The sequence below is a fragment of the Epinephelus moara genome, chromosome 24 (assembly GCF_006386435.1).
Source record: "Epinephelus moara isolate mb chromosome 24, YSFRI_EMoa_1.0, whole genome shotgun sequence".
NCBI lineage: Eukaryota > Metazoa > Chordata > Actinopteri > Perciformes > Serranidae > Epinephelus > Epinephelus moara.
Window position 1 is genome coordinate 23,829,352 of NC_065529.1, and position 12,657 is coordinate 23,842,008.

Sequence of the window (12,657 nt, forward strand, 5' to 3'; positions counted from 1 at the left end):
GTTCCATTAGTAAATTTGAGCTTTGATTCTGGCGCAGGTTTGGTGTTGTTCCTGGCTGTTTGCAGAGCATAGCTTGGTTACTGGCTTTCTCTATTAAGGGAGGTGAAGTGCTCCTTATGGTCATAAACTCCACCGCAGGGATCAGTGGGAGGTCCAGAGCATAGCTTTGGTATCACAGAGTAGATGAGCCCAGGGCAGGAAGGGGCAGGAGTAAGGACTGTTACGCTACTATCTGGTCACCTGTTCCTGAGGTAGGGGTTCACAAGTTTTGTTTTTTTTCTGGTACAATTTTTTTTGGCATCAGGAAATGAATGTGCCGCTCCTGCAACAACTCCCCCTCGAGCCCCAGCACTGCAGAGCAGAGCACAGTAGGCGGAAGGCAGCACAGCTCCTAGTGTGACACAGTGAGGACTCTGCAGCTGCACACACACAGTTTTGTACCTCTGCTGCACTCTTGCCTCACCCCCCTCTGTGTCTTCTATCCGCCTTCCTCCTCCTCCTCCTCTGTACAACTCTGCTCTTCTTTCTCATGTCCACCTCTTGTCTTCCTGCAGGCGGGCACCCTAGAACTGCAGGCTCAGTTGGAGAGCAGGAAGAAAGGCATGGTGGATGGGCGGACCGCCTCCCTGGGCCCTCACCGCCCTGCCAACCATGACAACAGAGAGGGAGCTGATGGGGCAGGAGGAAGAGCACGTGGATCGTCCTACCAGCTCTCCTACGCCACCCTGCGGCAGCCCCCACCTCCCGACATGGGTATGGAGGACTGGGCCAGCAAACACCTCAACATGCACACGCAAGGCCTGTTCCGCCGCCGCGTCTCTATCGCCAACATGCTGTCGTGGAACCGCGGATCCATCAAAAAACCCATGCTAGTCACCAGCAACCGTGCCGTCAGGAAGGAGGCCTGCGAGATGTTCAAACTGGTGCAGGCCTACATGGGAGACAGGCCCTCGCGCCTGGACCGCCGTCACTGTGCCCTGCTCATTGTCACCAAGTGCTGGGACATGCCAGGGCTGCGGGATGAGCTGTATGTGCAGCTGGTGAGGCAGACCACAGGCAACGCCACCCCTAGAAGCTTGGCGGCAGGCTGGGAGCTGATGGCAGTCAGCTTGGCGTTCTTTGCCCCCTCGCCCAAGTTCCGCTGCTACCTGGAAGGCTACATCCAGAGACACACGGAGCCCACCAGCGACAAGAAATGTGAGTCTCAGAGTGAGCAGCAGGGTGGGTCACCTTTCTTTCTTCTGTACCTCCCTGTGTTGTGTGATAGTTAGCTTTGTTAATGTAGACCAGAGAGATGTTTCTCACCTCTAAATCGCATTTTCTTCCCTTTGTATTTTCCGTTTGGAATCATAATTTAATTTAGTCAGTATGATCGGGCTAGAAAGCACAGTATTGTTTTTGATAAGCCCAATAATCTGATTGTTGGCCTTGAGTTTATCTAATTGACTGTCAGAAGACTTGACCTTTGCTGTCTTGTGTTTCATAGTGACTCAGTTCATATTGGAACAGCAGGAGCTTAAGCTGAAGAAGAATTCAAAGTCCAGAAAGAAGCGCAAACAGAATACAGATGAGGAAGAAGGTAAATCTTTGTTCATTTACTTGTACATCCGTCCAAAACATCACTTCAAGAACATTGGATCTTCAGTATTTCCCATTAGTACCTAGCGTATCTATTTGACAGAGCACAGTGTCGGCAGGGGAGGGAGCCCCAAAGATGTTTTTCTACTCTCTTCAAAAGCTGTCTAGAGTCTAAGCCGTGCAGGCCATTACAACTCTAACATATCGCTCCCTGTAGAGTGACCCCCCCCTTGAGTGGGATGGAAAATTCAGTACTGTGCAGTTTGTCAGAGGAGTACATGTTGATGTGCTTGCAGGCACAATGAATGGGTTTCACAGAAAGTCGAGCTGAAAAAAATATGTAGGATGAGAATCTCAGAATGTTCTGTACGCGTACAATGGACCACGCTGTGAATCATATTAGCGGTCTGTCTTGCCACTTGCATGTCAAACAGCCATTTAAGGGGATACCTACTCATCAGCACGCGCCCTCATTAGAGCAGCCCACACTGCCAGCTCGGGCGATGAAGTCACCAGAGAGGAACCCAGTCGTCTCACAGTAGACACCACAGCGGTGGCCTCACACATTGTGCTTCAGTGACTCAGACCCCAACTGACTAAGAGGTCGAAGCCTACTGAACGTTTCTGACTAAGTCTGAAGGTCTTTACAGAGGGGGATTCTTGATGAAAGCCAGCAAGAAAACAAAAGTCTCACATGTACAAAAACAGCATCATGAGAGCTGTTGTTTGCTTGATGAATGGAGGAGCAGGGACACTCACACTGTGTCTGACCAGAGTAATGAGCAGCTGTGAGCAGCAGGAGTAGGAGTCGCACGTGGGAACTGGAGGTCTCTTTTCAGGCCAGGCCTGATCTGGACTTGGAAATTGACTTCTTTGGGCTCGGGGCCCAGGCGAGTGTTGTTTTCAGCCAGCGCTTGGATTAGTGTAGACTCATAAACAATACCCAAGATGAGACTGAAGTTGTCTCCTCGACATCCATTAATGCAGCGATTGTCAACTGGCTCCCTGCAGGCCACATACGGTCCACCAAAGCTTCCCATCTGGCCCGCAGAATATTTTTGAATTCAGAAAATGTGAGGAGGCAAAAAAATGCGTTCTGATATTTAGGATTTCTAGCATTTTTTTGCTCCCTATAACAAAGTAATACCAAAAACAGCTGAAATGGAAATAATTCTAATCTGGAGGGATTTACCAATCCTAAATATGTGCGCTCAACCTGCAGGTACTAAGACTTTTTAAATCCATCTGTCAACTTATGTTAAGCAAGTAGCCTGCAGTAGAAAGAACAATATGATGACAAAATGTGATATGTGATAACGTTGTCGTAACCTGCACAACCTGATGCAGTATTCAGGCCTACCTCACTGACAAAGCTCTGCTTGCTTCGCTGTTTGTTTACTGACTAGCAATAGTCTAGGATCAGTGGAGCGAAAAGGAATTCTGTCTGTCAGAAATGTAAAGCAGCTTATGCCGTATCTTCATGTGCGAGCAGGGCCAAACTCATATTTCGCATTCAAAGGTCCTGTGTAGGATTTGCGGCATCCAGCGTTGAGGATGCAGAATGTGTGTAGGAGAACAAGGGTGGCCGACTTAAAAACATGAATGGCCCTATCTAGAGTCAGTGGTTTGTGTGTCCGCTCTGGGCCACTGTAGAACAACATGGCAACCTACGTGGAAGAGAGCCCGCCCTACATGTAGATATAAACGGCCCCCTCTAAGGTTACAAAGATGCAATGATTCTTACTTTCAGGAGCTTATAAACTAATAAAAATGTAACAGTAATTTCCATTTCTGTCAAAAGAGGCCCCTAAATCCTACACACTGGACCTTTAACATTTAATTTTGTTACATTTAGGAGTCTGCTCACACTGATAAGGCTAATGAAATAACATTTATTTTGTAAGAAAGTAAAAATATTAAACAATGATAGACTAATTAGGCCTAAATGATTAAAAATACATATATTTGAAAGTCTGGCCCCCGCAGTGTCTCCTTAAAAAAATTCTGGCCCTTTTACAAATGTAGTCGACCCCTGCTCTAATGGCTCTGGTGTTTGTTGTCAAATTTAGCTTCAGCGCATGTGTAGACAGGTGTCATGCCGTTCTCAGTCTGGTACAGTACACTCAAGCTCCTAATGAGCTCGTATATCTCCTGGGTTTTGGTTGCCTGGTTGTTGTTGTTTTCATTGCATCAAACCTGATGTAAATATAGACCACCAGTCGGGTTTAAATGCTTCCTCGCTGCAGCAAAAGGGCTCTGCACTCTCGCTTTTTGTGCTAGCGTGTGTACAGCCTCTATGTTGGGAGCCCTGGGAAACATAGCTGGTCTTTGCCAAGATCAAGGGCAAATTATTGGTATGATCTCTCTAATTAGACGTAATTACAGTTGAACTTGGTCAGATTAGCAGCAGTTGTGAGCGTGCATGGGAGTCACCTGATTGTCATAAATCTGGGGGCTTTGACTGTACGCTCGAACGTGTTTGCTACTTTTTAAAAACCCCACTGCGGGTTTGTCCATCTGGCCGTGGTTCAGGTAGCTGATTGACTGACTGACTGACTGTGGAGACTCTGGGAACGGGAATAGACCCCCTGAGAGCTCAGTGTTTAGTGTAAACCAGAGTTACCACAGTAATGCAAGATGGGGGTGATTTCTTTTCATGAGTGCACATGATGACACAAAAAAATTTGTTTCAAATTGTTTTGTTTTTTAGTTGTGTGAGAACAAGTGTACAGAAGTTTTGAAATTTTTAGGGACAGATTAGGTTCTTCTGTAGCGTGTGTCTCTTGAAGAACATCTCACCTCGGTACAACAGCACTGTGTTATTTTAACGCAGTTAACTTCCGAAATAGATCTGGGCCTTACAGTAGCTACTTAGGGCAAGTAGCAGACAGGGAGCCTCTGTATTTCTCTTTCTATCCAGAGCCCCTCATGTCTGTGTACGCAGATGAATCACCTGAACGCTGGATGTGTAGGCCGGATCCTGTCTCTAAAGCTTTTGTTCAACAGCAGTAAATCTTCCCTCAGCCTGACAGTTTAGCCAGGCCTGCTCTAATCCCCATATGCCAGAATCACACCGTCAACATGTCTCTCCAATTACAACTGCCTGCCTTTCATATGCTATTTGACATCTGTGGGAAAAAAACACTGTTTGTCCTTTTTGTGGGAAAGAATTTAAATCATTTATTATTTTGTGTGTTCAGTAATGCCTGACGCTTTAGGGGTTTTACACAGGGACTTTGAGGACATAACAAGGATGTGCATAGTGTTTCTCGTGGAGTCAAGTCTGAATTTCCCTCTTGTGTCAACCCACAGGTCTGCCTATCAGCACATATGCCAAGTTCTGCCATCGGAAACTGCAGAAAGTGGCGATCACTGGAGGCAAAAAGGTAAGCTAAAAAAAATAGGTCACTTCCACATGATAAAAATAGGACCTATCAGTTTGAAAACTGTGACTTGTATCTGAGTCATCCCAGATACCATCACAGTGAGCAAGACATAATTACAGGCACACTGACAGTCACAGGTAGAGACATAAACACAGATCCAGTCATAGTAGCACAGCTGCAGACACAACCTTGATTAGTATCATAGTCCCTGACATACATAGGTAGTAAATCTTCTCCTTTCCTCGCCTCTCGCCTCTCCAGGGTCTACGGAAGCCCACCTTGGAGGAGATCGACCACAGTAGGCGGGCCATCGTCACTCCCTCCCTGTTTGGCAGTTCTCTGGAGGAGGTGATGGAGAGGCAGAGCGAGCTCTTCCCCGACAGGAAACTGCCATGGGTGCAGGTTCAGCTTTCCCAGTATGTTCTTGCTCTGGGCGGAGCTCAGACGGAGGGCATCTTCAGGTAAGATAGACTCAGCCAATTACATGCCTCGACTTGTGCAGCGTGAGAGAGGAGGAGTCTAGGAAATTAGAAGGGGATCTTCTGTACTGTACATGCCTTATTGTATGTACAGTGTGTATAAACAAAATGTGTGTGGTCTCCTGTATCTCTGTATTTCAACGTAGGCTCTCCCTGTGTACAGTACACACAGCAGACAGCAGAACAAACACAGCCCACAAGCGCTGTTTAATTTGATACTTCATAATATGTGTTTACATTACAGCTTAAGCTTACAAGCACGTGGGAACTACACGGCTGTGTGTTTGAGTAGGGTTTTCTCCAGCAAATGTGACTCTGTAACATCTTGACTTGTTTAAAAACGTGTTCCCTTAGCCTCAAACGTGCTATATACGGATCTCCCTGTGAAACACGTACAACATGAGGACTGCCCCGAACAGTGTGCTGTTTGGTTGTGTAATGTTTGTTTTTGTTTTGTTCCAAAGAAGTACTGCAAACAAAGAACTGAGTACTTCCAGCCACCAGGCCACATTTGAGGCCAATTGGGTGTGCATGAGTAATGGTTTTGCCACAGGGCATGGAGAATCTGTGGTGATAGAAGCAGAGGTCCCTCTTGTGGCCACAGAGTGTAACTGTTGTACTGTTTTATTCTCAGAGTGCCTGGAGACATTGACGAGGTGAATGCGCTGAAGCTCCAAGTGGACCAGTGGAGGATCCCAGAGAATCTCTCTGACCCCAACGTTCCTGGTGAGGATGGATGTATTTGGATGTTTTGTTGTTGTGTGTTTGTGTGCACACAATGGGGATGAATATGAAAATGATGTTTGTCTCATTCAGCCTCCCTAATGAAGCTGTGGTACCGGGAGCTGGAGGAACCTCTCATCCCAATGAACTTCTACAAGCAGTGCGTCAGTAACTGTGACGACCCAGTAGCGGCCATTGCTGTGGTTCAGTCTCTTCCTGAGCTCAACAGGCTGGTGCTCTGCTACTTCATCCACTTCCTGCAGGTAACCAACATGTTGACAAAGATTTAGAAACACAGACTTTAAAACCCATAATTTACTCTAACCAGCATCCATATTCCACCAGCACCATTATGACAACATCTGTCAAATGTTTGCCTCTGTCCTTTTCTTGTCTTTCTATCTTAGACTTATTGTAATGAAGAAGCACCATGTTACCTTGTCACACAGGCTCACATCAATTTGTAATAATATTCAGCCCTAAAAGCAAAATGATCAAGCCAACTAATACTAATAGAAAATAGTTATAGCTATACTATGCAGGAGTTGTCAGCTACTGTTTGTAAATCATATCACCAGGGAGAGTGAAAGTGAAAGCCAACCCCCGAATCACTTTTGTTTTGGAACAAGCTTTGTCTGCCTGGCTAGGTTTGCATTCTTTTGGCGCTGTGTCCGCCATTTTCATAGCTTCCTCTTGGATGCATGCCGCTTATGATCTGGCACCTGGTCACTACCTTTTTTATAAACAGCATATTAAGAGGAAAATAAGAAAGGACAGGCAGAGGGCAGAGTCACTGCAGATATATACAGTGCCACACACTTCTGTTGGGTAACAAGTGATGACAGAGAATTACCTATGTATGAGTCTATACATTGTGTTTAAGAAAAAATCTTCTCTAGTTTGTCTTTAAAGAACCAAAGTAAAAAATGAATTAACTAAAACCATCTTGTCCATTGTGTGAGGGGCTCTTTGCATGGGTGAAATATGGCCTTATTAAAAAATATAAAATACAAGTCTCCTTCAGAAATAATCCAAAGCATACTGTAGGATTTGTGCAAAATTAAAATGTCTGTATTTTACATGGCAGTATGCATTTAAAATGACCAATGCATGGCAACCAACACAGGCCTTCCTCAGTTTCATTGCACGCAGTTGGTTATTTTAAATACATGCCGCCATGTCAAAATAAGACATTTTAATTTTACACAAATCCTACAATGCGCCCGGATTATTTTTGCAGGAGACTGCATATTATAATTTTATTGAGACCATTTTTCACCCATGCAAAAAGCCCTTCACATGATAGAGTAAGTACAGAAGACTTGAAGTATCCAAAGAGCACCTGCATGTGATCACCAGCAGCACTTCAACTCTGTTATATACTAAATAGATCGTAAACTCAAACCTCAGAATTGCTCAAAACAATTTTTTTGTGTAAACTAACTCAACACTGAACACAAACATGCACTTTGACTACTGTACACAAACATTTAAACTGAGGAAATTAATATATGTGAGCTCATGGATAACTGAATGTGACTCATACATTCCTCACTGCAGGTCAAAGGTCAGTCTGTACACTCATTGCTCTCTCTCTCCTTCCATCCTGATTATCTCTAGGTATTTGCTCAGCCATCCAACGTGGCTATAACCAAGATGGACGTGAACAACCTGGCCATGGTGATGGCCCCCAACTGCCTTCGATGCCAGTCCGACGATCCGCGGATCATCTTCGAGAACACGCGCAAGGAAATGTCCTTCCTGAGAATGCTAATCGTTCACCTGGAGACCAGTTTCATCGAAGGGGTGGTGTAGACACTGTGAACCGTAGAGCTCACCTCTGGTGCTGAATCGGCACCTCCTGTTACACATTTACAGTCATGCATAAACACTGTCTCTGTTCAGACCACACTGGAAACTCTCGGGGTGAGCTATTACACCTCTTACGACACAAGCAGTGTGAACACAGCTTGGACTCTGGACCCTCGTTCTCACTTGCTTTTTTTTACTGAGAGACAACACACATCACCTTCACTGTGTTTTTTGATACTAAAATCAGCAGTGACGGCTTTAAAGTGGCTCACTTTAATGACTATTTTCTAACAGCTGCATGTGAAAACAGATCTACTCTTCATTTTGTTACTGAATGAGGTAGTCCTACAGTTTCATAGGACGACCAGGCTGTGTAAGTGAGAGTCTTACAGTATTCACTTCAGAAGTATTCACTTGCACAGCAAACCTAAAGACAGCAGTGTTGATGCGCTGCTTTTTTTTAACACTCTGGTTTCAATCAAGTGTGTTCGTGTGTGTGTGTGATTGTCAGAGTGTGGACGAAAGACACAGCCTTCCTTTATCATGTACAGAAAAAGTGAAAATATAAAAAAGAACTCTTGTAATGGTGTCTTATTAATAAGCTTGCCTGTGCTGTTTTGAGTAGTAGTACTGATAGCTGGTCTCTTCGTATTTCATTTTTACGAGACACAAGAAGCCGTGCCGCCACAACTGAGTGCAGAGCTTCATTTTAAAAGCACAAACTGGATGGATGTGCAGACGGATGGTGGCAATTTTCTAAGAAAATAAACTTAGAGGTGCTTCGACATTACAACTATAAACACTCGAGTGAAGCCAAATGAGAGTGTTGTAATTACAGTTTGTGTCATAGTGATGTGGGAGGTTGGTAATTAAACTGATAATACTCTTTCTCTATTATCTATTAAAAAAGTCTTTCAATTGGAGTTGTGTTCTCTTTTGTTTGTGGTCTGTATGTTGTTGTTTTTTTGGCTCAGGTCTTATGATAAAACGGGTGTTGGATGTGATAACTGTACAGGGCCTCCCTCACAGAATGAAAATTTGATGAATCTACCATAAACCCGTGTACTGAGAACGGAGTAATCAACTGTCAAGCACTATGAGAATGTAGATTAAGCTTTTGGTGTCCCCTCTCAGGCTTTGCCGATGTAAATAAGTTCAGCGTGTAAATAGTATTAACTCTCCTTAAGTGTATTCTAATGATCCAGGGTTAAGGGTGAAGTTAATGTTGCTGTAAAGAGCAATAAAAAAAAGTGTTTTTGTAATTAACTGTTCATTTCTCTGCTGTAACCGCCTGCCTTTTGAACATAGGACTGATTCAAACCACTCTCCATGTGTGTGTGTATATGTGTGTTTGCATACCTTCCTGTTATAATATGGATTGACTGTCCATAAATAAAGGTTTGTTCAATTGTACAGTGGGTGTCTGGTGTTTGTGTTGGCACTTCTTTCTTTGTTTTGACAGTGGTTTGCAGAGAGCAGACGGGAAATGAGCGAGAGGAAGGACAACATGGAACTAACCCCCTGGCAGGAAGCTGTGGCCACATCATCAACGTCTTAGAATTAGTCACTGGAGAACATTTAATTTGCCTCCAGTGAAGAATTACTTCTAAATTACAGGATTTCTTCATTAGCTTTTATGACAAAATCAATATTCAAGCTTGGAAAAAGGCACTGCATGCATTACTTGAATAATAAAACAACGTAGTAAAATGAGCTCAACGAGCACAGACGGTAAGACACAGCTGAATTTGTAGGATATTTGTCTGGCCACCAAGATCACTGGGATTTGTCAAAACAAAAACACTTGCAGGTGACAACTATAATTCAGAACATTGTCCTTTTTACTCAGAATATTGTTTAGGTTTAATTGAGTGGGATTGTTGTTTCATTTCATGTGAAATTTAGTGACATCTAAATAGTACTTGTGTATGTATGCCTCATTTTGGGCTTATGAAATGGCTAAACTATTGATTATTATATGTTAAGGATTTTCAAACCGTTTAAGGGGTCTATAAGGGGTCAAATCCCTTTAAATTTGCAAAATAACTTTACCTGTATGCCTTAATTTGGACCTTCAAAAGACATCAACTTTTCAAGTAAGATGAAAACTCAAGAGTGTACCCCAAAACATTTTTAATATTTAAACATTGTTTTTAAAAATATAATTAAGAGATAACTTAGTGTGTAGTAACATATTAATGTTATTGTTTTGGATAATATGCATGGTTTTAGGGATTGTTAAGGAGTTTATGAATGAACAAAAATATGAAAATCATTTAGTTTTACTTGAAAATGTACGCCCTTTATGGTGTTTGCAAGGCTTGTAGTCAATTTTAAGGATCTTTACTCCCTAAACTGGAATATAAGTAATTAAAAGTACCATTATGTATTACAATCAATTAATTTATCTATTAATGAACCCCTTAATAGCCCAGTTAAATGCCTAATTACCTCACTATTACCCAGCGTCTGTATGTGGGGCCCATGTGGGTAGTAAATGGGTTTAAAAATGGGACCTGTATGGAATTGTCCATGGGTTCCATACTGGCCCCATGCCACTTGCCCACATCAATGGCTTTACCCAAGTGGACCCATATGGTTATGTTAGGGTGACCTGGGTACCAAGTGGGTATAGGCCCAAAATGGAACTCTTATCCAGGGCCCACCTGGGTAAACCCACCCATGTCGGCAATATGTAACCCATGAACAATCCCATATATGGCCCATTTTTCAGCCAGTTTACTACCCACATGGGCCCCATACTCAAATGTTGGGTGGGTAATGAGTGAGTAGGAGGCTCTGTCTGGTCTCATAATAATAAACTTAATAGTTTTGATTCAGCAGTGCAAACTCTCAGTATCCTTTGAAAGCAGCGGCGGTAACCCTTTGCATTTCTCAATCCGATAGTATTTCTCAGAAAGGCTTTTAAAAACTGAACACTTCCAATGAGTTACACAATCAGACACAATGAGTAAGGATCCGTTTGTCTCATGTGTCTGTACGGCTAAAGATTGCATCAGCTTTACACACACAACATACTTTGACTGCTGAGTGTATTTGTCCAGAGTTATGAAAGTCTTATTCCTTTGTCTCTGTGACTGCACAGGTGAAAGTGTTAGGCAAACACAAGCCGCTCTCCATTCTGTCACACGGCATCACCCTCACTCATCCATCTGTACATTTTCATCTGTTTGTCCTTTTATGCACATCACTGCACAGAACTGCCACCTGCGTCATCCGTCACTCTCTTGCAATCATGTAGCTGTCTGCCACCGCTGAAAAGCTGGGCAGGCACTGTAACTATGACAGCGGAGTAAGAAGACCTCTGGCCTCAGTTTGTGCGACTGGAACATGTTAGAGAAAACAGACACAGAAGGGAAGAAGAAACACTGACAGCCTCTTTCAAAAAGCACATTCAGTGACAGAGGTCATGGAACAGGCAGCTTTTATTTTCACATCATCCTGACTGCAAAAACTTAAGCCATACTTTACTGTGTTTACGAGCCACTGTGGTTCCACTACAGTACTTTGGTTACATTTATTATGAGTGTTTCATAGAGTTTATTTTCATTATCACAGTGAGAGCAGCAAGGGCGGAGGTTTCATTTCAACACTGTGAGGAAACACCAATCAGGACCAAGCACTGGACCCGGGGGACAGAGTCTTCTCCCTAGCTGTCCCCTCCCTCTGGATCTCTCTCCCTGAACACATGCAGGACTGCACCAACCTCTCACAGTTCAAATCACTGATCACAACTGCGCTTTTCAAAACTGCTTTTACTGTGTGAATAATATGTATTTTAGTGTATTCTTTTTTATGATCATTTTAACTTATGTAAAGCATCTCTGAGTACAGTGAATAGCACTCTATAAACAGAAGTGTATTATCATTATTATTATTATTATTATTAGGCTATATAATGCAGGGCACTGGGGTTATGGGGGCCTCTGCCAGGATATTGTAAGCATAAAGTAAACATGAGATTTTACAAAAAGAAAAAAGCAGACAAAAAAACAGTAATAACAGGCAGGGACATCAAAGGCAAAGGTGAAATGCTCAACACTGAGCAAAACAGAAAATAAGAAGAAGCAAGGCTACACTACAGTGCCACTGACAGTGGGTCATGGAGGACATGGAGGACTCACAAAGGTCCCCATGGTCCCCAGCTGTGACCCCTGGAAATCCAGGGCCGCTCCAGGGAGGGAGAAATCTTCCAATCATCCATGAGCCACCATTCATCCCAATTAGTGCCTTCTCTGCATAAATTTCAGGTGGAAATGTCTTTATTTCTGCTCCCTGTGCCCCCCCCCCCGACATTAATGCCTGCCTAAAATGGTGGACAAACTGAAACCCATTCACTGGTAAACAGACTTCACCCTGGTCACCCTCCACTTCTGTAAATAAACAACAGTTCCCATGGGTGGACGGTGGGTGGAGCTATGCGCCCAGTGATTTGTATATTGTATATAGGCGTAAACAGTGATTTATAAGCTGGTCAGGGCCTTTATTCACTTACATATGTAGGAAGAAGCAAATAATAATGTTGTTCTCAGTTTGATTAATACAACTGGTGAGGATACTAGAGTCAGGTTATGTCCTAAAAGGTTGATTTGCTCATTTAGGTCCATTCAGAATATATTTAAAGTGCTTTGACTAACAAATATTTACATGTTTATGGG

The 12,657-nt window shown here is 43.4% G+C and overlaps 1 protein-coding gene across 3 annotated transcripts in view; it reads left to right on the plus strand.

The window, feature by feature from the left end:
- arhgap46a (Rho GTPase activating protein 46a) overlaps positions 1 to 9,391 on the plus strand; it is a 35,637-nt gene extending 26,246 nt beyond the window's left edge. For 2 of the 3 annotated variants that reach the window (XM_050037544.1, XM_050037546.1), the window contains 7 exons: positions 555 to 1,221; positions 1,487 to 1,579; positions 4,891 to 4,964; positions 5,226 to 5,425; positions 6,078 to 6,169; positions 6,260 to 6,429; positions 7,787 to 9,391. In XM_050037544.1, the coding sequence (XP_049893501.1) occupies positions 555 to 1,221; positions 1,487 to 1,579; positions 4,891 to 4,964; positions 5,226 to 5,425; positions 6,078 to 6,169; positions 6,260 to 6,429; positions 7,787 to 7,981 (1,491 nt within the window). In that variant the 3' untranslated portion in view covers positions 7,982 to 9,391. The remainder of the gene's footprint in view (positions 1 to 554; positions 1,222 to 1,486; positions 1,580 to 4,890; positions 4,965 to 5,225; positions 5,426 to 6,077; positions 6,170 to 6,259; positions 6,430 to 7,786) is intronic. The other variant, XM_050037545.1, reaches the window with a different exon arrangement.
- The last annotated feature ends 3,266 nt before the right edge of the window (positions 9,392 to 12,657 follow it).